Raw genomic sequence first — 27,991 nt, 5'->3', positions numbered from 1 at the left:
CACTTCCGGGGGCGCGGTGCGGCGGCGCTGGAGGTGAGTGCGGTGACGCCGTGGCCGGTCCCGGGCTTCAGGGCGGGGTAGAGTCGCAGATGCTGAGGTACGGAGAGGGGCTTAAGCTCGGGCGCCGCAGGCGGCGCTGTTCTGCCGGCCCGGGGGCCACTCCGTGCGCGGCGAAAATAACTTCCTGGGTCGCTCTTTCGGAAGTTACTTGGGAGGGGAGTTTGAGTCCCAGGGGGGCGGAGAGCCTGTCTTGCTGTCCCTCAGTGCTTTAGTTCTGAGCAGGGCCAGAACCCGGTGCTCCTCACAGTTGTGACTTGGCCTTTCTTCCCACTGACGGAGCTTTAGGAGGAGCCAGAGTCTTGGAGTCAGTCTGGCTGGGGTTTGACCCCTGAGTGTACCCCTATTGCTATGTAACCGTGGGCGAGCTCTGGTTGCCTCTCTGGTACTCAGTTTCCTCCTCTGTAAAATAGGCGCATAGGGTTAATCTGAGGATTAAATGAGTTGGTGAATGCAAGGCGCTTAGTAAATGCACAGTGCGTGTTCGCTGATTTATTTCTTTTTAAGGGAAGTGGGAAATGAGTATGTGAAACCTCACTTTTTAAGTGGTGGCAACAAATTCGGATTTAATAATTACGTTTTGTAGGACATCTGCCCACCAGCTTCAGCCTACTGGCTGCCAGTTTTGACTGCTCTAGGAGATGGCTTATCTTTTCATAGGACAAAATTCTAACCCAGTTTTGAGCAGTTTTGGGGAATTTGTTATAATGGGGCGGGTCTGGGTATACAGCCCATGGCTGTAAGGCAGTAATTCCTGACACTGATTTTCTGTACCCCAGTCTGTTTCCTTTGAATTCTCAGGACAGAATTTTTTTTTTGTGGTACGCGGGCCTCTTACTATTGTGGCCTCTCCTGTTGCGGAGCACAGGCTCCGGACGCACAGGCTCAGCGGCCATGGCTCACGGGCCCAGCCGCTCCACGGCATGTGGGATCTTCCTGGACCGGGGCACGAACCCGTGTCCCCTGCATCGGCAGGCGGACTCTCAACCACTGCGCCACCAGGGAAGCCCCAGGACAGAATTTTTGAATCACTTCATTAGAAGCCAGTGATCCCCTACCAACATCCTTGGAATCTGTTTCTTTAAATCTAAGAGAAGACTTAGTTTCTGTTTGCTAAGTCTGGACAGCTATACATGTCTCAGGGGTTATTTATTTATTTTGAAATAGTGACTGTTTTTTCTAATAAACTTTTTATTTGAGAACTATTTTATTTATTTATTATTTATTTATTTTTATTTTTTGGGGGGGCTGTGTTGAGGGTACGTGTGGGCTTTCTCTAGTTGCGGCGAGTGGGGGCTACTCTTCTTTGTGATGCGCGGGCATCTCATTGCGGTGGCTTCTCTTGTTGTGGAGCACGGGCTCTAGGCCCGCGGGCTTAGTTGCTCCGCGGCATGTGGGATCTTCCCGGACCAGGGCTCGAACCCATGTTCCCTGCGTTGGCAGGCGGATTCTTAACCTCTGTGCCACCAGGGAAGTCCCGAGAACAATTTTAGATTTACAAAATTATTGTGAAGATGCTGCAGTGAGTTCCCATATATCTCCCACACAGTTTTCCCTATTATTAACATTTTACATTAGTATAATACTTTTGTCACAATTAATGAACTGATATCAGTAAATTATTATTAACTAAAGTCAATGGGCTCTTCAGATTTGCTCAGTTTTCTCCTAATGTCCTTTGTCTGTTCCAGGATCCCACATTACATTTAGTCGTGTCTCCTTGGGCTTCTAGGACTGTGATAGTTCCTCAGACTTATCTCGTTTAGATAAACTTGACAGTTTTGAGTATTACTGGTCAGATACCTTGTAAAATGACCCTCAGCTGGGATTTGTTTGGTGTTTTTCTTATGATGAGATTGGAGTTATAGGTTTGGGGGAGGAAGACCACAGAGGTAAAGTGCCATTCTCATCATATCACATCAAGGGTATATACTTTCAATATAAGTTACCACAGTTGATGTTAACCCAGATCACTAGCTTGAGGTAGTCAAGTTCTTCCACTGTAAAGTTACTCCCCTTCCCCCACTTTTCCATATTGTACTCTTGGAAGGAAGTCATTATGCACAGCCCATGCTTAAGGAGTGTGGAATTATACGTCATACTTCAAGACAGATTATCTACATAAATTGTTTGAAATTCTCCATGGGAAATTTGTGTATTTATTAAATCATTTATATCAGTATAGTCTTGGATATTTCTTTTCATACTTTGGGTTATAATCCAGCACTACTTAATTTATTTTGTTGTCCAAATTGTTCTGGCTTTGGCGATTGGGAGCTCTTTGAAGTGGCTTCTATATCCCTTTGACATACCCCGATCAATGTGTTTTGGGTTTTTTTGAACACTTTCTTACTTTCTGTTACAGGTTTATCTTGTGTATTTCCTGCTTCAGTCCTAGAGTTAACCATTTCTCCCAGGAGCCCTGGTTCCTTTTATTGGAGAATGGTATCAGACACCAAGATCTGGGTGCTAGGTGTGCTCATTGCTACTGGTATGCCCTGTTTCTGGGCTCTGTCAGCAAAAGAGCAAGAGATGTATGTGTGTAGACTAATCTCCCTCTTCTTCTCCTCTCCCTCTCTACATATATATATATATATATATATATATATATATATACATACACACACACACACACACACACACACACATTTATATATATAAATATGTAGCCTTCTGTATCTATATTAATCTAAATATGAGTTTATACTGATGTCTGCAACACTCTTCCATTTCACATGGATCATTCTAGCCTCCTCTGTCTTAACTGTAACCTTCTACTCCAACTGTAACAAACCTAGCTCCCACCATCTACCATCCATTTACTTAATTGTTCAATTCCAGTGTACATGTATAGTTGTTTTAGAATTGGTAACCTATATCCCATGTGGGAAACAACTTTATTAACTAGAGTACAGTGACATATACAGTTCCTTTTGCCTTTAGTCTTACAAACTCCATCCATTTCCAAAGTTACTGAGGTCAGCACCTGATTCCCCCTACCCCTTCAGTGAAATCGCTTCATCCATTTCTAATACATTTAGATTCAGAATGTCACATTCTGCATTCCATCCTGGATACCTAAATGATTTTTTTTTTAATTCATGTACATTAAAGTTTACTCTTTGTGCTGTAAAGTTTGCTGGGTCTTAGTTGCAGCACACAGGCTGTTCGTTGTGGTGTACAGGCTTCTCTAGTTGCAGGGCGCAGGCTTCTCTAGTTGTGGCGCGCAGGCTTAGTTGCCCTGCGACATGTGGGATCTTAGTTCCCCGACCAGGGATCGAACCCGCGTCCCCTGCATTGGAAGGCAGATTCTTAACCACTGGACCCCAGGGAAGTCCAGTTCTATGGGTTTTGACAAATGCTTAATGTCTTGTATTCACCATTACAGTATCATACAGAATAGTTTCACCTTCAGGTCTTATTTTTAATTTCTCTCTTTCAGATTTCATCTCAGAAATCTTGTTGGCCCTCTCTTCAAAATATATCTACAACCTGAGAATTTACCGCCTCTACTGCTACCTGGTGCAAGTGTGTCTTTTTGACTATTATATAGTAGCCTCTTAACTGGTTTCCCTATTTCCACTCTTGCCCCTCTACATTCTGTTCTCAACACAGCAGCCACAGGGACCATTTAAAAATGAGTCAGATCATGTCATTTCTTTGCTAAGAACCTTCCAGTGGCTCCCCTTTGACCCAGCGTTCTACTGATCCTACACAGCTGCTCACTCTACTCTCTTCTCCTTGGTCATAAAGTTCATTCCTGCCTCAGGACCTTATCCTTTGCTGTTTCTTCACCTTGGGGTACCTAACAGGAATTGAATTGACTTGTTCTTTCACTTTTTTCTTGCCTCTGCTGAAATGACACCTTCTCAGAGAGGCCTTTCCCTGACTGCCTCATATAAAATAGCACCCCTTATCTCCCTATTTATATTTCTGATAATACTGCTGCCATTACATATCTATATGTGTGTGTTTGAGTGCCTCCGATTGGATGAAAACTCCATGGCAGGACCTAGAATGATGCTCAGTAAATATGTGTCCAGTGAATGAATGCTTCAGACCACTGGTATCTGGCATTCACAGATGAGCCTCAAGGGGTCTGATAACCTTATGAAATTATTTGCGATGTTTGAGAATAAATGGCTCTGTACTTTTTATGAAATTCTGGTGAGGGTATGAGTTTCCCCCCATGTGTAAAAACCTTTGCTCTTAAGCAAGTCTGGAGCATCACAGGGTTAGAGACCTAGCGGGATGTTCAGCGTTGCCCTGACTCACTGGTAGAGCCTAAGCAAGCAGCGTGCCTCTCTGCTCCCCCTCCTCCTTGTTAAATGAGGCTGTTAGTTGGGGCATCTGCTCTTACTTTAAAGGTGGGAAACAACCATAGGTTTCATCAGTTACCAAATATCTGAGTCAGGCCCTGGAAGAAACTCAAGATGGACCCTGGGTCCCTGCTGTCCAGGAGCTTATAGTGGAGCAAGTAAAAACATTAGACTGTGTAGTATTTCTCAAACAATAAGAAATACATTTTGAATTTTGACCCAGAACATCCTTGCTTGGATGTAGATGGATATAACTAGTTAAAAAAAAAAAAGCTTCAGGACACAATACTCACCCTTACTGATATGATATTTTCTATTGTCATTTACTTAATTAATTAAAGTACTGGTTAATAAAATTAAAGAGGAAAAAATGTCAGCTGCAGCCCCCTTAATGGTTTCCATGGCTCACAAATTGGCCACAGCCTGCAGTTTGAAAACCATTGACCACCAGCTAAGTTTCAGTCGTACCCACCAGCCAGTTTGAATCCTAACTTTGCCACTTCTCAGCCAAGTAATCCTAGGGTAGGCCATGTAACCTCTCCCAAGCCTCGGTTTCCTCATCCTCATTAGTAATACCCACCTCCCAGAGTGGTTGTGAAATGAATGAGATGCTGACTGTAAAGTGCCGTGCACATCTGGCAAATGATTTGCTTACCGCTACTGCTGTGACAGTGTCGGGGGTGGGGTGGGAGGAGCAAAGCCTGTCAAGGAGTCTGAGGGATAAGAGCCTCCTTGTTGGGAGCTGAAGGATGAGTAGGACTCTTGTGACTTCAGTATTCAGGAAAGGAAAACCCAGAAATCCTGGCAGGCAGACTGGGAAGTAAAGCATAGGGGTACAGAGAAAATTAGACAGGAGTTCTAAAGCAGACACAAGATGTATAGAGCATTTTATGTTTTCCAGAACTTTATTACAACCACCCTCTGGTTGTACCTGTGCTGTCCAATGTGGGAGTCTTCTAGCCACATGCAACTATTTATAAATAAAGTAAAATGAAAATGAAAAATTCAGTTCCTTAAGCCTCATTTAAGTGCTTAATAGCCACATGGGGCTGGTGGCTACCATATTGGAGAACATTTCCATCATTGCAGAAAGTTCTCTTGGGCAGCATTTCATTAGACCCTATAAAAGCCTTGTGAGAGGAGTAGATAGGCATGGATTTTTCTTTTAGATTGTATTCAGTTTTTTCAATGATATTCCCCCCACAATTAAAACTTATGAGCCCTTCACTTTAACAGCAACTATTTACATTTTCTTATGGCCTCTTCTGATCTTTAGCCAGTGAGATCATAGTTTATACATGGCTGCAAGTCAGTGTTTATGTAATTATTTTCTTTTTTCATTTAATATAATTTTGCAAAGATTTTTCTGCTGACCTGATACACCACATATGTACTTGCCATTTTAGCCAACAGGGACTATCCCGTGATGTATCATAATTGGGTTAACTGCTTCTTTATTGTTGGACACTTTAGTTCCTTCCTGCTTTTCAGTATTATGAATAGCACTGCCATGAACTTTTTTTGTACCTGAAGCCTTTTTCTTCTTTTGAATTGTTTCCTTACTGTAGATTCTAGGAAGTGAGTTATTCAGTCAAAGGATATAATCACTTTTATGGCTCTTGTTATATTGCCTAATTGCCATTAAAAAAAAAAAGCCTAAATACATTATAGCTTTGAATAGATATTATTGTTGTTGTTTGGCTCCTGAGAACGTCAAGTCTGTAGGAGGTCAAGAGATTGGCCCAAAGTGTAGCTAATTTCTGATAGAAGCAGGGTTTGTGCCCCCCCCCCACTGTTGGCCCCATGTTTTTATTGTACTACAAATATTCTTAACAATGTTGCTGTGAGTAACACTAATAAATCTAAGTATTGATAAGCCCACTCGGCTTGTTACAGCCTTAAATGTAAAGTTTAGGGCCAAGGGCATTTTAAAAAAGTATGTATTTATGAGGTGCAACTGTGAAGAAATGAGAGAACTCTTTTATACCTTGCTATTCACATGGTGTAAGGATATAGTGTCCTGTCTGGGCTGTACGTTTCCTCCAGTAAAGCTGTTCTTGCAATAGCCTTGGAATTCACTTCAGGGCCAGTTTCTGAGCCACCGCAAACAATCTGCCTAGGGTCTGAGCGTCATAACCTTGTATTTGACCAAAAATGGTATTCCTGGGCTTGAGGCTCCACCTGATTCACCACACTTGGATCCAGATGCTGTTGGGTTCCTTCCAGAAATCACATCCTTCCTGGGAGGATGAAGATCTGCCAGCTCTGAGGATTTTGGGGGGGGGGGAAAAAAAGTGAGCCTCAGGCTTTGAAAGCCATTCACAAAGGAGACAGAAGTGGTGGGAAACAGTGGCCACCTTGTCAGCTCGGGCACATCACCTTCCTAAGTGACTAGGTTGAAAGGTAGACAAATGCGCATTTGCACAAACCCCAGTCTGTTCACTTGGAAGGTTGTTTCTGTCATCCTTTAGTCACTCCTCTGTCATGTTGGGAAAATGTTGCAAAGCAGTGAAGCCGCAGAGCCAAAGTGAAGGAAGGTTTTAGGATAGTCTCTTAACCCAGAGCCATCCATAGGAATATAACGCAGGCCGTGTGTGTAATTTAAAACTTTCTAGTAGCCACATTTAGAAAGTAAAAAGAAACAGGTACAATTTGTGTGTGTGCGTGGTAAAATATCCATAACATAAAATTTACCATTTTAACCATTTTTAAGTGTACAGTGTGTGTAACCATCACCACTGTTTCCAGAACTTTTTCATTATTCCAGACTGAAACTCTGTACTCATTAAACAATGACTCCCTATTGCCCCTCCTCCATCCCCTGTAACCTATATTCTAGTTTCTGTCTCTACGAATTTACCAATTCTAGGTACCTAATGAGTGGGATCATACAATACTTGTCCTTTTCTGTCAGGCTTATTTCATTTAGCATGTTTTCAAGGTTCATCCATATAGCATGTATCAGAATTTCATTCATTTTAGTAGCTGAATGTCCTTTGTCCTTTGTCTATACCACATTTTGTTTATCCATTCATCTGTTGATAGACTCTTGGTTGTTTCCATCTTCTGGCTATTGTGAATAGTGTAGCTGTGAACATTGGTGTACAAGTATATGAGTCCATGCTTTCAGTTCTGTTGGGTATATACCTAGGGGTGGAATTGCTGGATCATATGGTAATTCTACGTTTAACTTTTTTAGAAATTGCCAAACTGTTTTCCAGTATGTCTTTTCACTCTCTTGATAGAGCCCTTTGATGCACAAAAGTTTTTAATTCTGACGAAGTCCAATTTATTTTTTCTTTTGTTGCCTGTGGTTTGGTGTCACATCTAAGAAGTCATTGCCAAATTCAATGTCGTGAAGACTTCTCCTATATTTTCTTCTATAAGTTTAATAGTTTTAGCTCTTTAGTTCTTTGATCCATTTTGAGTTAATTTTTGTATACGGTGTAAGATAAGGGTTCAGTTCATTCTTTTGCATGTGGATATCCAATTTTCCCAGCACTATTTCTTGACAAGACTATCCTTCCCCATTGGATGGTCTTGGCACCCTTGTTCAGAAATCAGTTGACTATATATGTGGGGATTTACTTCTGGGCTCTTCATTCCGTTCCATTGGCCTAGATCCTTATGCCAGTATCACACTGTTTTGATTATTGTAGCTTTATACTAAGTTTTGAAATCAGAAAATGAATCCTCCAGCTTAGTTCTTTTTCAGCATCAGATGAAATTAATAATTTATTTAACCCAGTATATTATTTCAACATGCAGTTAGTATAAAACACTGTTAATGAGATATTTTATTGATATGTTCTTTTTTAAAAAATTAATTTATTTTTATTTTTATTTATTTTTGGCTGCATTGGGTCTTTGTTGCCATGCACGGGCTTTCTGTATTTGCGGCGAGCAGGGGCTACTCTTCATTGCACTGCACAGGCTTCTCATTGCGGTGGCTTCTCTTTTTGCAGAGCATGGGCTCTAGGCGTGTGGGCTTCAGTAGTTGTGGCATGCGGCTCTAGAGTGCAGGCTCAGTAGTTGTGGCACACGGGCTTAGTTGCTCCATGGCATGTGGGATCTTCCCGGTCCAGGGCTCGAATCCGTTCCCTTGCATTGTCAGGCGGCTTCTTAACCACTGTGCCACCAGGGAAGCCCTATTGATACATTCTTATGTTTATACTACCTTCTAAATTGAGTGTGGACCTAACTGAGCAGCCATCTCAGTTTGGACTAGCTGTGTTTCAACTCTCCATAGCCACATGGGGCTCAGGGCCACCATACTGGACAGCTCAGATTTAGTGGAAAGTTGCCTTGTGGCACAGATCTCTGAAAACACAAAGGGCTTTGGAGTCAGGTGGGCCTGGTTCCCAAGTAAGTTTTCCCCTTTCTCATTGGGCTGGGCCAAAGGAAGCCACTCGTGGGTGCTGTGGTAGAGGGGGAGCAGTTCAGTCCTACCAGGGTAGGAGGAGGGCAGTAAGAAAGACATGCTGGGGAGCGGGGGCACGAGCTCAGCCTTGGAGGTAGAGTAGGGGCTTCGCCAAGCAGTCGTAATGGGAAAGGGCATTCTTGGCAGAGTGTGCCACTTAGGTAGAGGCCCAGGATTTGAAAGAGCTCAGTGCTCTTGGAGAATTACAGGCAGGTCTTTCAGCTCGACCAGGGTATTAGGAGTGGGAGACTCTGGTGAAGTGAGAGACTAGACAGGTGGGTTGAGACCGGACCTGCTACCACTGCCCCTGTCGTCCATGTCCCGAGCATCTCTTATTTGGGTTACTGGTAGTAGCTCCCTCACTGGTCTCCCTATGTCCACTCTGTACCCCCCCACCCCGTTTAAAATGTAAATCAGGGAATTCCCTGGTGGTCCAGTGGTTAGGACTCTGCTTCCACTGCCAGGGGCCCGGGTTCAGTCCCTGGTCGGGGAACTAAGATCCCACAAGCCATGTGGTGTGGCCAAAAAAAAAAGTGTAAATCAGATTATGTCACTTTTTTGCCCAAAACCCTTCTGTGGCTTTACATTTTGCTCAATCAAATCAGGAGTGTTAGGGTCCTACAAGGTCAGTCGCCACTCCTTCTGATTTCACCTTCTACTCTCCCTCCTGTACGCCCCTCTGACCATTTTGGACTCATATCCCTGCCCTGAGGCCTCTACACTTGCTTTTCTCTCTGCCTGGAATATGCTTCCCTGAGATTCTCCACTGGCTCAGTCTCATACTTCCTATCTCTGTCACTTCATTCCTGTCTCTTCTTCAGAGAGGCCCTTCCTGTCACCCTATACAAAGTAAAATGATGCCCTTCTGAAGCTTTTTTCAAAACAGTTATCACTAGATGGCATGTCCTATCTGGATGTGTTCTTTGTCCGCCTCTGCCCCGAGAGAGCAGGGATTTGTCTGTTTTACTCTTCAGTGCTTGGTGTTCAATAAGTATTTGTTGAATGAATGACTGGATGTATAAATGAACAAATAAATAAAACCTGAAACAGAGCAGGCCTTCAGCAAATGTATGTTGATTTGAGATTTTTGTTGAAATGTTTGCATTTATTTATTTATCTCCTGTAACTTCATTTTTGGAAAAATTTCAAACATACAAAAAGGTTGAAAGAATGGTCCAATGACTCTCCATGTTAACATTTCATCACAGTTGCTTTATATATTCTTGCATGTATGTGGGTGTGTTGGTGGAAGTGAAACCATTTAAACGTCAGTTGTAGAAACATGACATTAACTCTTTGCATTTAGAAGTTGGCTCTGGAGAGTGGTGAATCGGAGGGGACCTCAGGCAGCAGGCAGCTGGGGCCATGGCCTCCGACCTGGACTTCTCCCCTCCTGAGGTGCCTGAACCCACATTCCTGGAGAACCTGCTGCGATATGGACTCTTCCTGGGGGCCATCTTCCAGCTCATCTGTGTACTGGCCATCATTGTACCCATTCCCAAGTCCCACGAGGCGGTGAGTCCTTCCCTGTGAGCCTCCGCTCCTCAGACTGGGTTCTAGGTACTGAAAATAGATATCACAGCAATGAAGGCTAGCAGGGATTATGTGGGGTTTTATTGATTTAGAGTGTCCCTAAATTCCCACCTGGTAGCATTGGGCCATATGGTTCATACCTTATTTGTTCACATGTGCGTTAAGCAGATTTTTATTTAGCACATACTTACTGTGTGTCAGACTCTGCTGAAAGATGTGGTGTGTGCCCTCAAGGAACTTCTAGTCTTTGGGAGAAGGGCAGATATGAAACAAATACACATGTTTCCCTGAGAAGTATAGAGTACTGTGAGGGTGTATAACAAGGGGGGAGGACCTAATCTTACACTGGGGCAGGGGCTGGGTTGTCCGCCCTCCCCCAAGGAGAGGGAACTGCATGTGTAAGGACCCGAGGAATGAAGGAATGGTCTAGGAACTGAATGCAGGTGACTGTGGCCAGAGCACAGAAAGGACACGATGAGAACAGCCAGAGGAGTGGCGGGTCCCCAGGGGTTTTAAGGAAGAGAGTGACACGATCAGATTGGCTTTCTTCTTGTTTTGACTCTTGTTCTATAGGTCTCTGTATTCTGTAGCTCTGTACCCTCCTTCCACCACCCCACTCCCAATTTTCTCACGACCTTGGTTTGCTGGAGAAAGCAGGTCATTGTCGTGTGCCACATCCACATCCAGGATTTGGCTGATTGCTTCTCTGTGGTGTCATTTGACATGTTCCCTTTTTCCGCATATCTCCTGTCAACAAGAAATTCAGTTTAGAGGCTTGATTCGATTCAGATCAAGTTATTTAGTGAGAGCACCTCATAGCTAGTGCTGTGTACTTCTTATTCCATGTCATCAATCAGCACTTGGTGTCTGGTTGTCACACAGAGATTCTAAGATATCTGGGTTCAGGTGATAATAGCTGATCCCTCTGTTATAAAATCTTCATTTTATAACTCTTTCACCTAAATGGTTTTAGCATCCACTGATCGTTGCTTAGATCCATTATTTCCTTTGGCCTTTATTAGCTGGAATTCTTCAATGAAGAAGACCTTTTCCTCATCCCTATATGGTTACTCTGAAATGCTGTTCGTAGTAAAAGGCAGGATAAATGCTTGGTTCTTTCCCTTTATTAGTGTTCAGAATAGTGAGTTTGGGCTCTAGCAACCTCCAATCTTGACCAATAAAGCTTTGATTTTCAGTGGGAACCCCATCAAGTTGTATGAAATATTGTCTACCAAGGAAACCCATTAGAGACTCATTGCCTAGGGTTTTATTGGGGACAGGTCACATAAGCACCCTCTGCCTAGCACAAACCAAAACTCAAGACTTCCAGCAAGAAAGCAGGATTTAGCATAAACCATATTGTTTCCACAAACAGGTTAGGCATAGTGAGCCATTCTTTTTTTTAGATTTTTTTTTTTTGATGTGGACCATTTTTAAAGTCTTTATTGAATTTGTTACAGTTTTGCTTCTGTTTTATGTTTTGGTTTTTTGGCCACAAGGCATGTGGGATCTTAGCTCCCTGACCAGGGATCGAACCCACACCCCCTGCATTGGAAGGGGAAGTCTTAACCACTGGACTGCCGGGGAAGTCCCATAGTGAACCATTCTTATCAGTTCTGGGAATTGTGGGAACCACCCAAAATCCAGTTTCCCAGATGCCAGCCAAAGACCACCCTTGCAAGCTGGCTTTTCTACGGATAGCCGTTTTCTTTTCTTTCTTTCTTTCTTTTTTTTTTAATGTAAACTCTATTCTGTACATCTACAGCATACTTATTATAGTTTTCAAATAATTATGTGTTTTTTTCTCTACTAACAATAAGACTCAGAGTGAAATTTATGATTTCTTTGTGGTTCTTTTTGGGCCCCCAAATATGTCCCATAATTCAGGGTACTATGTTTAGTAAAGTCTTTTCTTCACATAAGTATACTCCCACCATCACATACATTAATTTGCCCGAATTTGTTTTTAATTTTTAGAGGTTTTTCTTTTTGATTTAATTTAAAAATTATATAAAACTTTTATATACAACATTTCCCAAAGTTAAAACTACATAACAGGATAGAGTCACAGAGGTTTCCTTTAATCTCATATCTTCCACCCTTTTCCCTTTCTCCCTTGATAGGCAACCATTTTTATTTTGATTTATCCCTCCTTTGTTTCTTTTTTATTTATTTATTTATTTATTTATGGCTGTGTTGGGTCTTCGTTTCTGTGTGAGGGCTTTCTCTAGTTGAGGCAAGTGGGGGCCACTCCTTATAATGGTGGGCGGGCCTCTCACTATTGCGGCCTCTCTTGTTGAGGAGCACAGGCTCCAGACGCGCAGGCTCAGTAATTGTGGCTCATGGGGCCAGTTGCTCCGCGGCATGTGGGATCCTCCCAGACCAGGGCTCGAACCCGTGTCCCCTGCATTGGCAGGCAGACTCCCAACCACTGCGCCACCAGGGAAGCCCCCTCCTTTGTTTCTTTTTGAAGAAGTATGCAAATGGATATGTGTGCCTGATATTTATTTATTCATTTATTTTCTCCCTTTGATGCACAAAAGATAGCATCCTACTAAACACAGTTTTACATGTTTCTTTTTTTACTTAACGATATACAGTATATTCTAAAGATACCTATCTTGGAGATGACTATGGCCCAGAGATCCTGCTGGTGTAACTGGGAGGCACCCTGGCAAAGGGGCAAGCTTGGGGTGGGGATGGGGAAGGAGCATGCTGGGTTCAGTTTTAAACAGGTGCCTTTAAGATGTCCAGGTGATTCTGTCAAGTAGGTAGTTGCATCTGCCGGTCTGTATCAGGAGGAGGGTCTGTGCTGAGTGTTGATCAACATTTGAGAGTCAATAAGCTGTAATTAAAGCCATGAGAGAGGATGAGGTCTCTTAAAAGGGAATGCGGAATAAGATGGGGAGAGCCTTGAGGAGCTCCAGCATTCAGGGAACCAGCAGGGAGGAACAGCCAGCAAAGGTGGGGAAAACCTTGGTGAACATAGATAGGCACGTGGGCTCTGGATTGTTCTGTTCATCTGCATTTCTTATTTTGGGGTTTTGAGAAGGAGGTCATGATTGGAGTTTTTCTGCCCACAATTGTATCACACTCTAAAGACGTAATCCTTGTGCCCTGTGGCTCTGTCCTCACAGATGCAGCGTGCTGCTGGGCATTATAAATAACAAACATTTTTATCGTCATTGGCCACTGATGAAGCCTGCCAAGAGTCCCGAGGGAGGGAGGTGGTGAATGTTCTTGTTTTACAGGCAGAGATGTAGTCAGAGGTGTGTGGCCTTACGGAGAGCCACAGCTCACCTCCTGTTGTATTCTTAACCCTTTGAGGCTAGCCATAGAGGCCCAGGTCCGTTTATCAAACTTTCAGAAAAAGAGGTGCCCTTTACTGATCTCTGAGGATTTTAGTGACATCTTAGGTCAAGGTCTTTCAAGGCAGGGGGTTGACGAAGGGCTCCACAGTATGCTTCCCCCCCTCCCCCCCCAGCCAACCCTGCCGTTTAGACATTTAGAGGTTAATTTTGGACAACAACCTCATCTTTTATAATTTTTTTATTATTACTTTTTTATTGAAATATAGTTGATGTACAATATTATATAAGTTACAAGGGTACAACATAGTGATTCACAGTGTTTAGAGGTTATACTCCATTTATAGTTATTATAAAATATTGGCTATATTCCCTGTGTTGTACAATATATCCTTGTAGCTTATTTATTTTATACATAATAGTTTGTACTTCTTAATCCGCTACCCCTAACTTGCCCCTCCCTTCTTCCCTCTTCCTACTGGTAACTGCTAGTTTGTTCTCCATATCTGTGGGTCTGCTTCTTTTCTGTTATATTCACTAGTTTGTTTTATTTTTTAGATTCCATATATAAGTGATATCATATAGTATTTGTCTTTCTCTGTCTGACGTATTTCATTTAGCGAAATACCCTCCAGGTCTGTGCATGTTGTTGTGAATGGCAAAATTTCATTCTTTCTCATGGCTGAGTAGTATTCCATCATATATATTTTATATACCACATCGTTATCCATTCATCTATTGATGGACAGTTAGGTTGCTTCCATATGTTGGCAATTGTAAATAATATTACTTTGAATACTGGGATGCATGTATCTTTTCAAATTAATGTTTTTTTGGTTGGTTTTTTTTTGGATATATACCCAGGAGTGGCATTGCTGGGTTGTATGGTAGTTCTGTTTTCATTTTCTTGAGAAAACCTCCATACTGTTTTCCACAGTGGCCAATTTACATTTCCATAAAGAGTGTACAAGTGTTCCCATTTGTCCATATCCTTGCCAACATTTGTCATTTGTGTCCTTTTTTTTTTCTTCTTTGTGTGTGTGTTCTTTTTGATGATAGCCATTCTGACAGGTGTGAGGTGATATCTCATTGCAGTTTTGTTTTTTTTTTTGCGGTACGCGGGCCTCTCACTGTTTTTGGCCTCTCCCGTTGCGGAGCACAGGCTCTGGACACGCAGGCTCAGCGGCCATGGCTCACGGGCCCAGCCGCTCTGCGGCATGTGTGATCTTCCCGGACCAGGGCACAAACCCGTATCCCCTGCATCGGCAGGCGGACTCTCAACCACTGCGCCACCAGGGAAGCCCCTCATTGCGGTTTTGATTTGCATTTCTGTGATTAGTGATGTTGAACATCTTTTAATGTGTCTGTTAGCCATCTGCATGTCCTCTTTGGAAAAACGTGCCCATTTTTTAATCGGGTTCTTTATTTTGTTGATGTTGAGTTGTATGAGCTGTTTATATATTTTGGATATTAACCCCTTATTGGTTATATCATTTGCAAATATTTTCTCCCATTCAGTAGGTTGTCTTTTCATTTTGTTGATGGTTTCCTTTGCTGTGCAAAAGCTTTTAAGTTTAATTAGGTCTCATTTGTTTATTTTTGCTTTTATTTCCTTTGCTTTAGGAGACAGATGTAAAAAAATATTGCTATAATTTATGTCAAAGAATGTTCTGTCTGCGTTTTCCTCTAGAAGTTTTACGGTTTCCAATGTTACATTTAGGTCTTTCAGCCATTTTTAGTTTATTTTTGTATATGGAGTTAGAGAATGCTCTAATTTCATTCTTTTACATGTAGCTGCCCAGTTTTCCCAGCAGCATTTATTGAAGAAATTGTCTTGTCTCCTGTATATATTCTTGCCTCTTTTGTCGTAAATTAATTGACCGTAAGAGTGTGGGTATATTTCTAGGCTGTCTGTTCTGTTCCGTTGATCTATGTGGCTCTTTTTGTGCCATTACCATACTGTGTTTTATTGGGGTTTTTTTTGCGGTATGTGGGCCTCTCACTGTTGTGGCCTCTCCCATTGTGGAGCACAGGCTCCGGACGCGCAGGCTCAGCGGCCATGGCTCACGGGCCTAGCCGCTCCGCGGCATGTGGGATCTTCCCAGACCGGGGCATGAACCCGTGTCCCCTGCATTGGCAGGCAGACTCTCAACCACTGCGCCACCAGGGAAGCCCCCATACTGTTTTGATTACTGCAATTTTGTAGTATAGTCTGAAGTCAGGGAGTGTGATTCCTCCAGCTCTGTTCTTTTTTCTCAAGATTATTTTGGCTATTTGGGGTCTTTTGTGTTGCCATGCAAGTTTTAAAATTATTTGTTCTAGTTCTGTGAAAAATGCCCTTGGTAGTTTGATTTCATTGATTCTGTAGATTGCCTTGGGTAATATGATCATTTTAACAATATTAATTCTTCCAATCCAAGAGCATGGGATATCTTTCCATCAGTTTCAGTCATCTTCCATCTCTTTTATCAGTGTCTTATAGTTTTCCAAGTACAGGTCTTTTACCTCCTTAGGTAGGTTTATTCTTAGATACTTTATTCTTTTTGATGTGATGGGAAATGGGATAACAATCCTTAATTTCTCTTTCTGATAGTTCATTGTTAGTGTATAGAAATACAACAGATTTCTGTGTATTAATTTTGTATCTGCAACTTTATCAGATTCATTGATGAGCTCTAGCAGTTTTCTGGTGGTGTCTTTAGGATTTTTCTATCTATAGTATCATGTCATCTGCAAACAGTGACAGTTTTACTTCTTTTCCAATGTGGATTCCTTTGATTTCTTTTTCTAGTCTGATTGCTGTGGCTAGGACTTCCAATACTGTTGGAATACTGTTGTACAAAAGTGGCGAGAGTGGGCATCCTTGTCTTGTTCCTGCTCTTAGAGGAAATGCTTTCAGCTTTTCACCATTGAGTATGACATTAGCTGTGGGTTTGTCATATATGGCCTTTATGAGGTTGAGTTATGTTCCCTCTGTGCCCACTTTCTGGAGAGTCTTTTGTCATATATGGATGTTGAATTTTGTCAAAAGCTTTCTCTGCATCTATTGAGATGATCATATGGTTTTTCTCCTTCAATTTGTTAATATGGGTTATCACATTGATTGATTTACAGATATTGAAAAATCCTTGCATCCCTGGGATAAATCCCACTTGATCGTGGTGTATGATGCTTTTAATGTATTGTTGGATTCGGTTTGCTAATATTTTGTTGAGGATTTTTGCATCTATATTCATCAGTGATATAGGCCTGTAATTTTCTTTATTTGTGATATCTTTGTCTGGTTTTGGTATCAACAACCTCATCTTTTAAAATATAAGTGTGGTACAGACTATCTCATTTTCATTTATCTTGAAGTTTAGAGGAGTAAGGCTCACACAAGTGAATTGTCTTTGTAACTGAAGGTTACTGTATTACATTTTTTTGTTTTTGTTTCTGTTTTTGTTTGCTAGTTTTTCAATGGATCAGTAACAAAAAATATAGTACCATTAATTTAACTTTTTATTGATGCACCATGCCAGCAAATGGTCCTCAATTATTCAGGGATTCTACTGCCAGCTTTCCTCTGCATGCCCCCTTTTCTTACTCCCCGAACTATTAAATAAATGGAAAGGAAAAACAGTATTCTGTGTGTATAAACAATCTTACAAAGAGAGGGTGAGTGCTAAGACTGTGCTTAGAGGTTGTGCTTAGTAGCAAGCTGGGATTTGGAATTTGGATGGGGAGGGAAAAAGAAAGGGATTTTAACTTGGGGCTGGGGAGCTCTTCTGGCAGAGGGGGACAGCTGTGGGGACTCTAGGCAGCCTTAGGGCAGGAGGGAGGTCCCTGAAAGTGGAAGGTGGCAAGGAGGTGGGAGGAGGTGGACCCAGAGAACAATCTTGCTCTCTGTCACTTCACTTAGGGCAAAATCACCCCTCTTGCTTAGCCTATAGAAGCAAGGTTTATTAGTGGCTTTTTGGGTCAGAAGATAATATTTTTGGCTCCAGATGATGGGAAAGGCTTTGAAAAGCAAAAGAATGTCTTTCCTGTTGTTCTAGTGAGCTGATTTTTTGCAACTAGTTTATGACTTCAGTATTTCAATACTTAGCAGATTATTTGAAAGCTCTTTTGGGGGTAATCAGGGAGGAAAAAAAGGAACACATAGAAATGCTTCCCACCCCACCCCCTTTCTTTTCCATAGTAGGAGCAAGAACTAATTCATAAAATTAAAACCAAAGTCCCTAGAATCCTAAGCCAAATGAGAACGTTTTCTCATTGACGCCTCATTAAACTAAAACCCGAGAAAAACATTTGTTTGGGCCTGATTGAGGCCTGGGTCACACTTAATCCAAGCATTTTCCTGTAGGCTGGGTTCTAAAATATAAGAAGGTAGATCCTTGTACTGTTTCTGTCTATTCCAGGATGCAGCTGTGTTTCATCTCTCATGCCCAGTCTGATTGTTTGTATGGTGGCCATGGTGGAAAGGATTCTGGGGCTGCTTCTAGGCTCCAGAGTAAACAAATTATTCATTGATGTCTGCCTTGAGCAAGGGACTGGGGAGTGGTAGCGTGAATTGCCTGTCCTTGGGCTGGTGCGTGTTTCTCTATCTGGCTGCACCCACCTGGGGAATTTTCAAAGGCCTGGGCTGTACCTATAGAGATTCTGATTCAGTTGTTCTCTGAAGCCTTGGATCAGTGTTTTCTTAAAGTGCCCAGGTGATTCTGTTATGTAGCCACTGTTCTGGTCCTTAGACCGTTTCCCTGAAGCACAAACCAATTTGGGGAGGACAGGAGGTGTTCAGTTCTACGTGTGTTAAGTTTGTAATAATAGCATGACATCCAAATGGGAAAGAAAGAGCCAGTGAGAATTTGGGGAGGGAGACCTGGGAATTATTTTAACCAACATAGTATTATTTCTTGAAACCCTAAGAATGAGTTGCTAAGCTTTTCAAGGGAAATGAAGATACAGGGAAGGCCTGAACTTGGGGCATGGCCAACCTTGAGGTAGTTTCTGTGCAGTGTAGAGGTACTGAAAAGATGCGGGTGCTCTCCCAGAGCAGGGATGCAACTGGGCCTCTGGAAGGAGTGGGCACCAGGGGCCCCATCACTCACTGTCTGCATCCCCTCTGCCTCCCCTTCTGTTCATCTCCTGTCTCTCACTTCTCTTGCCCTGCTTCCTCTGCTCACTGTCCCTGGGGTAAGATGAAACATGGCCACTAACAGCTCCCAAAGTTTACATCTTTCAGCTGCAGCATCTGGAGGCTGCCTTTTTGCTTGGTCCCCGTTCCAAATTCCCTAGAGAAGGAACTGTAGCTGACCCAGCTTGGGACTGCTCAGGCCAGTGTGAGGGAGGGGAGCATCCTGTGGTGTGACCTCTAGGGGTGGAGGGGAAGGTCATTTCCCAAAGGAACAGGAGTGCTGTGCAGACAAAGCTGGGGGTCTCCATTCCTTTAGCTCTCTTGGAGGTGGGCAGACTAGTGGGCAGAGGGCTAGGAGACTGTGGTCTCCCTGAAAACCCCCAAGTGGTTCAAGGAGGGCACAGAGATTGGGCAACAACGGCTGAGTGATGGAGGAAAGGCTGCTCAATGTGACAATGATGCTGTATTCAGGCTGCTCTTCTTCAGAGTTTGGTTTCAGGAGAACTAAATTCTTACTAGGGAGTTCCCAGATCCCTAGGGCATCCCTAGATAAAGACTGCAGAAGTCTGTGAGCTCCCTGCAGTTGTGTGCAAAAATGTGATGTTTTCATGCTTAGGCATATTTTCTGGGAGGATAGTCTATTGCTTTTCTCAAAGTGGAAAGCAGCAATTTTAATGAGGTGGGAGCCAAATTCCAGGAGTGAAAGAGTAGGTAGTGAGGAAATAAAGGTCGGGAGCCCTTCTACCCCTTCCCCACAGCCTGCCTGAGCTTCCTCCCAAGCCTCTTTTGTATCTTTTTCTGCCCAGAATGTTGATCCAGTCAACGCTAAGCAAGCGGGTGTTGACTTTTAGTGCAGTGACTCACGTAGCAGGTAGTATTAGTTCATCGGGCAATTAGTCGTTCCTAGTAGTTTAAATGCTGACTATTCTCATGTCTTCATATGTTTATGTCACATCTGCCCAGCCAGATGCCAGCCCCTGGGCAGGAACCTTCACTTCCACCCTGCCGTCTTTGCGTGATTGCCTCAGTCTCTTCTGTTGAAAGCTCAGAAACTGGGTTCCATCAGTTTCCTTAGAAAGAGACTGTTTTGGCTCTTAGAACTGGGAATTTCAAGGCACACCTGGGTTCAGAAGGTCGCAAGGTCTTCAGGGCTCGGTCTCTCCATCTCCTGGCTCTCTAGGAGTGTTGGGTTCATTCTGAGGCCCTTGCCACGTGTCAGGAGGATACAGCAGCCCCAGTCTGTGTCCTTATCGCTCATGATTTACAAGCAAGAGAAGCCATTTCTCTGCCTATGCTCACTTTCCAGATCTCATGGAAAGCCTCTGCTTGGCTCTGGCTTGGCCACATGTCTGTACTTTGCCCCATAGGTGGGAAGGGGCATTGGGTCCATTTCTGGCCAGACCACATTAAACTGGCCACTCCTGTGGTCACAGTGACTCAGAGTCCCCCAGAACCACATGGGACAGGGCATGGCCCCGATGGAGAGTGGGTGCTGGGCAGACAAAGACAGCTGATGCCCAGCACTGTGATCCGGCAGAGGAGAGCTCACCAGAATTGATGGCAGGAGTGGTGGCTTTCTATGTGATGCCCACATAGACTTCACTGTCAACCAGAAAGCCCTGCAGTGTTTGGAGCCCTGAAAGGGATGGAGCCTTCCCGGGGGCAGCGGGGCAGTGACCTAGATGTTCAGGGGGTCTTGATTTTAAACTAGATCCCCGATTGCCAGCGAAGGCTGCCGTAGTAAATAACTTGGGCAGGTGTACACCCATTCTCAACACCTCAGGAGACAGTCTCGCAGAACCAACTTTTCAGTTCTGCCCTGTTTTTTTTTTTTAAGCTTGGGAGGCGCTTGCAGTTGCATTGGGCGGCAGGGTGTTTTTTGCTTAACAAGCAGTTCTTGAGAGACTGCTGTGCGGTGGGCAGGGCAAAGGTCTAAACATGGTCTCGAGATGTGTACCGGCTCATGGGAGAGACTGAGGAATACACATGGAGCCGCAGACCAGCCGGTGGGCAGGGCCTGCGGTAGTGCTGAATCGTGTCTGGAATGAGCTCCCCGGGCTGTTCTCTCTAATCACAGTTCTCCTCGCCTGCCAAGCGCATCCTGGACTCTGTCTCCGTTCGCCTTGTGGAACCCACATGGACGGCCTCCCCCGCTTGGTTTCAGCTAGTCCTGTCCTCCTCTCAAGGCCAGTGCTAGTCCCAGCCCCGCAAGGTCCCCCAGCCCCCACCCTGCCCAGGGCCTTGGGCAAGAGCGTGCAGCAGGACGAGCCAGAGCTTCAGCACTGGGCGCCTTCCCCTCCCTGAGCCCGTGTCCCAAGCTGGAATAGGAGGGCATTCATGCCCAGCCCACGCCATTCTTGAGGATCAAGTGAGGCAAGGTGCGTGAGGCTACCTGAGCATAGCACAGTGGTCTTCTTTCCCTGGACCATTTTAGAGGAAAGAAGAGTCTCAGTCTGTGCAGAATGACATTTTGTCCTGATTTATTGGACTAAATACACACTGAGCTGTACAGTGGAAATCATAAAATTCTGTGTGCTTTCCCTGCTGGAGGAGATTTGGTGCATTGTGGCACATATTCGATTCTTTGAATCTGATGAATAGCAGCCATTTTCTGGCCTTGTAAGTGGCTGTGGAGCTGCTTCATTATTGATGAGGCCTGTGTCACAGAGAGCACCTCCGCAGACCCAGGAACCACCTGGTGGGCTGGGGAGTGGGGGGTGGTTTCTTTTACTCCCCAAAGTGAGATTGCTGAGGGAACTGAAAATTTGCTTCAGAGGAAGCGCGACTGAAAGGTGGGGCCGTAGTGTTCAGGGTCTGCCGTCTGCCTGGCTTGTACCAGCAGCGTGCATTTGAAGAGAAATTAAGTCAGCCATTTATTGAGTCATTCTTACCAGCTAAGAATTAGGAGCTACACCTCTGTGTGGCTAGGACCTCAGCATCCGAATCACGTGTGTAACCGCTGCCTTTGCTTCCCTGTCCCTTGGGGGGAAGGCGGATGTGCCCCACTGGGTTAGTTGGGATGTCTTGGTGAGCCTCAGTTTCCTTCCCTGTAAAATGGGGCTCACGGAGATGGGCTTATCAGGGTGATGGGAGGCTGAGCAGCTGATGTTTGTGAAGCACCCACGTGGTGCAGATCATGTAGTGTGCATCCTTTTCTTCATCACCCTGCACTGCCCGGCACAGAGGCTGCATGCACTGGGCACAGATAGATTGGTGACAGGTGCTGAGCACCTGTGCAGAGCATGAAAGAGAACAGAGCATCTGGGAGATACTGGCTGGCCAGTAGCCCAGAAGTGACAGGGTGGGCTGCATGAGAGGGCATGCCCGGGGACAGGGCCAAGGCTGCAGTGGAATGGCTCTCGAGGCCACTCGGGGGTTCTTGGAATCTGATTTATACAAATAGGGACACCTGGAGGCTCTTGGAATCTGTCTTATACCAAGAGGGAACCAGCAACATGTTTAAAGGAGAAAACAGACTGGTCAGGACGGTCGTCTTAGAAGAATAGGCTCTGAAAGCAGTGTGGTGGGTGGTGAGGAAAACCTTGGGAGGGGGAGGCAGGAGACTGGGGGCTCTGAACCGGCTCAGTAGTGTGTGTCCAGAGGGGGGACCGGGCAGAGTTGAGAGCCGCATGGAAAGCAGAGTGGACCGGCCACGGGGACAGATCGGATGTGGAGGCACACAGGGAATGGCGAGAACTCAGAGATGGCTCGGCGGTGTCTAGCTTGGGTAACTGGGTGGGTGACGATGCCAGAAACTGAGCTGGGGGAGAGAGGAGGAGGTCTGGGTTGAGGAGGAGACAGATAATGTGCTCAGATGACTCAGTGACTGTACTCTGTCCACGCGCCCACAGAGAGCTGCTCTCAACTGTAGGAGCAAAGCCTGACTCGAGGAGTGCTAACCCACTTCCCTGACTCCTGCCACAAGCAAGGGGGTTCTGAATGACCCATCGGCAGGATCCGGAACAAACTGTTATTGTCATTCCACAGTCACCTGTGCTTCTAGGCGCTGCTAACTAGGGAGAAAGTAGATGTCACAGTTAACTCTAATTCTTGGTTGCCATCAGCGCCGAGGTCCCTAGGAAACCCGGGAGAGGCTATACCATATAGCCACTGAGAGCTTAGGTTCATCCTGGCCCTGCCGCTCGCCAGCTGAGACCTTAGGCAGGTCACATAACCTCTCTGAGTGTCTCTTCTTTCATCTATCAAATGGGGCTCGTTATGGCCCTTTGTGAGGCAAAAATAAGATATATCCAGGCCTCAGAACACAGGGCCTGGCATGTTGTAAATAATACTAGCAGCTGTTGTGGCTGTTATTATTAGTATTCTTATTGGTGGCTATATCTAGCCATGCTTTAGGATATGAATATTGGGTTCGAAATCTGCTTGTGTCCTCTCTACTTACGGGAAAAGTGAGGCTTAGTCTAAAGTGCTACATCTTCATGATGATGAACAGCAGTGACGTTCCCATGCTTATGGGAGATCTTGTGTTTTCTTTCATTTCATTCATTCATTCAGGAACAATTGAAGCTGTCCAAGGACTAGTAGGGGAGACCATCATGAGCACATGTAGCTTAGTGCTAAATGAGTGGCATTGTAAGGTTCCTGGGTGCCTGGGGCGTAGGGGTGGAGGAGGGGATGCACCTGCTGGAGGAAGAGGAGCAGAGGAGGAAGGCTAGACAGTGAGTAGCAGCCCTTGGGCTGGGCCAAACCATGGGGAAAGGTTTACTGGGTGGCCAAGGAAAGGAGGGTTCTCCTCTTGTTTAGGGGTGAGCAGCAGAAGCCCTGAGGCCTGGCCCAGTGTGAGGGGTGGAGGAGAGCTCAGGGGAGGCTGGAGAGGTGGTCTCCTTAAGCTGCCATCCCAGAAGCAGGACATGAGACTGTGGGTGATGGAAGCCACTGGAAGGTGTAAGGTGGGGGGATCTGCATTTTAGAAAAATTCTTTTGGCAGGTGCACAAGGCATGGCATAGAGAGAGCAGGGAGGCTGGTTGGCAGTGGGGGAACTGAAGTAGGGCCTTTGATGCTCAAGAGAGTGGCCAGGTCAAGGTGGAGGAGGTCTAATCAGCAGGACTTGGTGACTGATTGGACGGAGGGGAGGAGGGGGAGGGTGGGGTTGCCAGGACCCTGGTTGCTATGACCATGGGTGGGGAGGAGGGCCAGGCCAGATGGAGATGGGGCCATGCTCTGTCTGGGACAGTTGAGTTGTAGGTGCCTGGGAGGTGCCACTTCCAGTCATCTAACAGACAGCTGGGTCAGGAGAGAGGTCTGGGAGGTGACAGAAAGGATGAGGTGAATGAGAGAAGGTCTGTGGCGTAAGGGAAGTAAGGGAAGCACTGGGGACACAGCTGCGCGTCCTCATCTCTGGATTCTGAACTGGCCCCACTGAAACCAGAGGAGGCGCCCAGCTTGAGCTCAGAGGGGTGCTCCATCCCTGGAGATCCTGGTGGGCCTCGGCAAGTTCCCTGTGCATAAACGCTTTGTCTAATCAGGCGCTGTTTGCCCAGGGCATGCAGGGACTGACTGGTTTCCAGTGGCCGCACAGGTACTGCTCTGGGGATGGTTTCCAGCTCCCAAAGTCTGCAAAGGCATTGTGCCCTGTGGGGTTTGCCTTAAACAGTAGCCTTCCTGCTGGGCTCTGCAGCCATCAGCCTGTGCACTTGACACACTGGCTCCTCTGAGGTTTTGTTTTGTCTGTTTGTTTTTCTAATGGGCTAACTTTTTACTTTTCTTTCTTTTTTTTTTTTTGCCAAGTTACAAAAACAGTATCAGCACAAGGGGACAGGCTGGGGAAGTCCAGAGCGCAATCAGAGACCTGGCCAGGGGAGGGGCCGGTCCCCTGGTTATCTTGGGAAGATCCCCCATGGGTGCCTGGGACTGGGCTGGGCCTTTACACCTGGTGTCTCAGCTGGTAGGCAGGCAAGGTGGAGAGCAGACAATGATGGCCGATAAGAGGGAGCTGACAGACCTTTGGACTGGGCCTTAGGTAGGGACCGCCCCGCCACAGCCATGGTCCTGCCTCTTCTGTCTGACGGAGACTCGAGGCTGGGGCCAGGGGCTGACGGTGAGCAGGGAAGGACAGAGAGTAAGGCAAGCTGGCAGCTCGGAGCTGGCCAATTAAACACGAAGAAATACTTTTCTAGAAACAGCGTGCTCCCTCCTCGTATTCTTAGTGTGCTATTTGTTTTCCCATTTTTAATAAAAGAACACAAGTACCGAAAACATTTCCTTACTATTAGTGCTGGGGACAGCGGGGGTGGGGGCCAGGGCACCTGAATAAAGGGGCAGCCACTGCTCAGCCCGTTTCTTCCATGAGGGGGTTCAGGGCCAGTGTCACTGGATGTTTAAAGTTTTCAAGGAAAGCAAGGACTCCAGATCGAATGGGAAATCTCCCAGTTGGCTCAAATTCTTAAAAATAAACACTGCAGGCCAAGTGAAGTCTGCCTGTGGGCCGGACGAGGCCTGTGGACTGTGGTTCGTGCTCTCTGGGCTCGATGGGACTCTGTTAACATCCTGCCTGGCCGTGGCACAGTGTGATTTATCACCCAGGGAGGAGGGGACACCCGACGGGACTGAGGCCACTCCAGAGTCTCCTGTGACATGAGCCTGTGAGGCTGTGACAGGCCGAGTCCCTTCCCCAGAGTCCACTTTCTTTATCAGCTCAGTGAAGGCCAGGGCTGGCTCTGTGGTTTTGAACCTTTTTTCAGCAGCAGAACCTTTGTTTAAACCAAATCTTACAGGGAACAAATCACAATGTACATGACAGATAAAATCCAGGGCTGTCCCAGATGTAGGGAGGGTCTGGAGTTCTGCCCTGAGGCTGCCCTCTCCCCTTTCCCACAGGGCACCTCTGCCAGGCGCCGCAGAACTCTGTGTGGTGGCCGCCCGGCCGCGCTTTCCACCCTTCCCTGCCCCAGCATCTGTGCTTGAATGGGCGGAGGAGAGTAGCAGGGCCAGCAGGAGAGCAAGCCACAGTAGGTCTGCCCAGAGCCGGCTCCCCGCCCGCATTCTGCCCAGTCCCTGCCCACCATGGCCCGCCGGCCGCAGGGTGCATTTGCACTTACTGGGGGCTTTCCATGCATTTTTGCCTCCTCACATCAGCCCTCCAAGTTGTGCACCACTGTTTCCATATCACAGGTGGGTAAGCCAAGACTTAGAAAGGGGAAGGGCGTTGCCCACGAGGTCACTTGACTGGAACTGGGGGAGCCTCGATTCCCCCAGGACTGTGAGACTCCAAAGGCTGCCTCCTCCCCTCGGGCCTCCTCCCTTATCCTTCACCTGCTCCCCGGGGACAGTCCCAAAACATGTGGATCCTGGGGCCTGGCAGTGACGGTTTCCATCCCTTGTGTCTCTGCGGCACGCTTCCGTTTGCGAAGTCCCCTCAGACATGATCTCATTTTGCTGGTGTCAGGCTTGATTTGTCTAAGCAGGACTCTCCTTTCTGTCACCACACAGGAGGCAGAACCATCTGAGCCCCGAAGTGCGGAGGTGACGAGGAAGCCCAAGGCCACTGCTCCTTCTGCAAACAAGAGACCCAAGAAGGAGGCCAAGAAGAAGCGGTAGAAGAGGCGGCCTGTGGAGCCCGGGGGGCGGGCAAGGGCCTTGGGGGCAGCCCTCCCGGGGCTCAACGTTCTGTTCCCTCACTTTATCCCGGGCTCAGGGTCTGAGGTGGCTGGGACGCCCTCTGACCACAGAGATCTGGACAGTCACGATAGTTCCCAGGGCCCGGTGGGCAGACCATCACTTCCTCTTTCTTCTGCTTCCATGATGGTTTAGGGCCAAGGGGACTAAAACACTCTGTGAGCAGAGACTGTCTTGGAAGTCTCTTCAGAAATTGGGTCAGCTCACAGAGTTGCATTTTCCTACTGAATCCTCGTGTCCTGCCTTTAGTCACCCACGTTGTAGATTTACACTGCATTTTCGAGTCATTATCTGATGCTGACAAGCCCCGCCCATCTCCCATTATCTGTGCCCCGCAGATCAGATCTGCTCATCAGTCACCTTTGTCTCTGCTTGTGCAGATGGAGCTGGGCCAGGCCTCCCCTGTTTGTTTAGGTCAAGGCGTCAAAGCCACTGCAGTGCTAGGGGTCCCACTAGTACAACAGCCAGGCCTGAAAGATGCCTGGAGTGAGAGCCAGTGGAAGACCCAGCCAGGGTGATGCCCCATCCTCCTCCAGCGCATGGAAGGGATTTGGCTGAATGAGCGTGTTTTCTTGGGCCCAGACTTCCTGAGCATCTGAAATGGGGGAGGGCTTGTCAATCTCAGACCCTCCTCTTTTCAGCCCATCATAGCACATTCAACGTGCACCTTTTGGCTTCTGTCTGTGCCCCCTCCCACACCCCCAGTTCTTTCAGGCCCTGACCGGTGAGGAAAAGTCATTTGGGGAAGTAAACGTTAATAAACGGCCCCACACGCTGAGCTGCCTGTGTGTCGCCTGTACTGATGGGGAGTGCTGGTCCCTCCCCTGCGGGGTGCGGGAAGGGCGCACCCCCAGAGAAGTGGGACAGTGGGGCCGGGGATGGCCGGAGCGGGGTCCGTCTGGTCAGAGCAGCTCCGGGACGAATTTTAGGAAGGGTCCAGCCAACTGCTTCGTGTGGCCCTTAGTCACTGGAAATGCGGTGAACGTCCGTGCATGTGTCAGAGTTTCCACCGGGGCCGGGCCCCTCTCAGTCCCTGGTTCCCGCTGCCTGAGGAAGACGCTGCTTGTCTTCAAAGCAGCTTGAGGAAAACTGAGTTGGAGGCCTTACGTGGCATGGGGTGGGTCACACAGGTCCTGTCACGTGCCCTGAATCAGCCACCAAGGAGAAGCCTCGATCCGTGGTCCCTCTGAACGCCTGGCTGGTTTACAGTTTGCCGAACACTTTCCCAAATGTTGTCACAACTGATGAGGTGGAACTTAAGGGATGAGCATGTGTCATCTCCCTTTTAGAGACGGGAGACTGAAGTCCTGATGACTTGAGAATGCCAGAACTCGGACTTGGGCCCAGTCCTTGGCCCTTTTTTCAACATTTAACAAATACTCAGTGAGTGTCAGCAGGCTGGTGCTGTGATGGGCCAGCCTGCCACGGAGGGCCTGGCAGGATCCCAGCACCCCAGGTTTTAGGAGGAGCCTGGGGACTGGAGTGCCTGCACAACAAAGGGCCAGGCACAGCCAGATCCTAGCGGAAGGGGCTTCTGCTGAGTGTTTCTGTTCACAGACGTTTACTCAGTCTCTTAGATGTCTTATGCCACGCTAGGGCAGG

General features: G+C 46.4%; 1 protein-coding gene across 3 annotated transcripts; it reads left to right on the top strand.

The window, feature by feature from the left end:
* The first annotated feature begins 19 nt into the window (after positions 1-19).
* MANBAL (mannosidase beta like) lies at positions 20-27,167 on the top strand. 3 transcript variants are annotated; one of them, XM_027078346.1, is made up of 4 exons: positions 79-97; positions 3,500-3,585; positions 10,103-10,311; positions 26,204-27,167. In XM_027078346.1, exons 3-4 carry the CDS (start codon positions 10,162-10,164, stop codon positions 26,309-26,311), a joined length of 258 nt encoding a protein of 85 aa, XP_026934147.1. In that variant the 5' UTR covers positions 79-97; positions 3,500-3,585; positions 10,103-10,161; the 3' UTR covers positions 26,312-27,167. The 3 variants fall into 3 exon arrangements, with proteins under 3 accessions (XP_026934148.1, XP_026934147.1, XP_026934149.1); XM_027078347.1 differs by lacking the exon at positions 3,500-3,585 and having other exon boundaries at positions 20-97; XM_027078348.1 differs by lacking the exon at positions 79-97 and having other exon boundaries at positions 3,501-3,585; positions 10,106-10,311.
* The last annotated feature ends 824 nt before the right edge of the window (positions 27,168-27,991 follow it).

This window comes from Aethalodelphis obliquidens, unplaced genomic scaffold (assembly GCF_003676395.1).
Source record: "Aethalodelphis obliquidens isolate GAN/ISIS:26980383/991018 unplaced genomic scaffold, ASM367639v1 scaffold42, whole genome shotgun sequence".
In the NCBI taxonomy this organism is placed as follows: Eukaryota; Metazoa; Chordata; class Mammalia; order Artiodactyla; family Delphinidae; genus Aethalodelphis; species Aethalodelphis obliquidens.
Note: the sequence above shows the minus strand (reverse complement) of the source record. Positions and strands in the feature narration are given on the sequence as shown.

What these genes read in the sequence shown, in the direction of transcription:
- MANBAL (XM_027078347.1), top strand. Translation starts at nt 10,162, where the DNA reads ATGGCCTCCGACCTGGACTTCTCCCCTCCTGAGGTGCCTGAACCCACA. An exon ending in TTCCCAAGTCCCACGAGGCG is followed by an intron (nt 10,312 to 26,203) that starts GTGAGTCCTTCC and finishes GTCACCACACAG; the next exon opens with GAGGCAGAACCATCTGAGCC.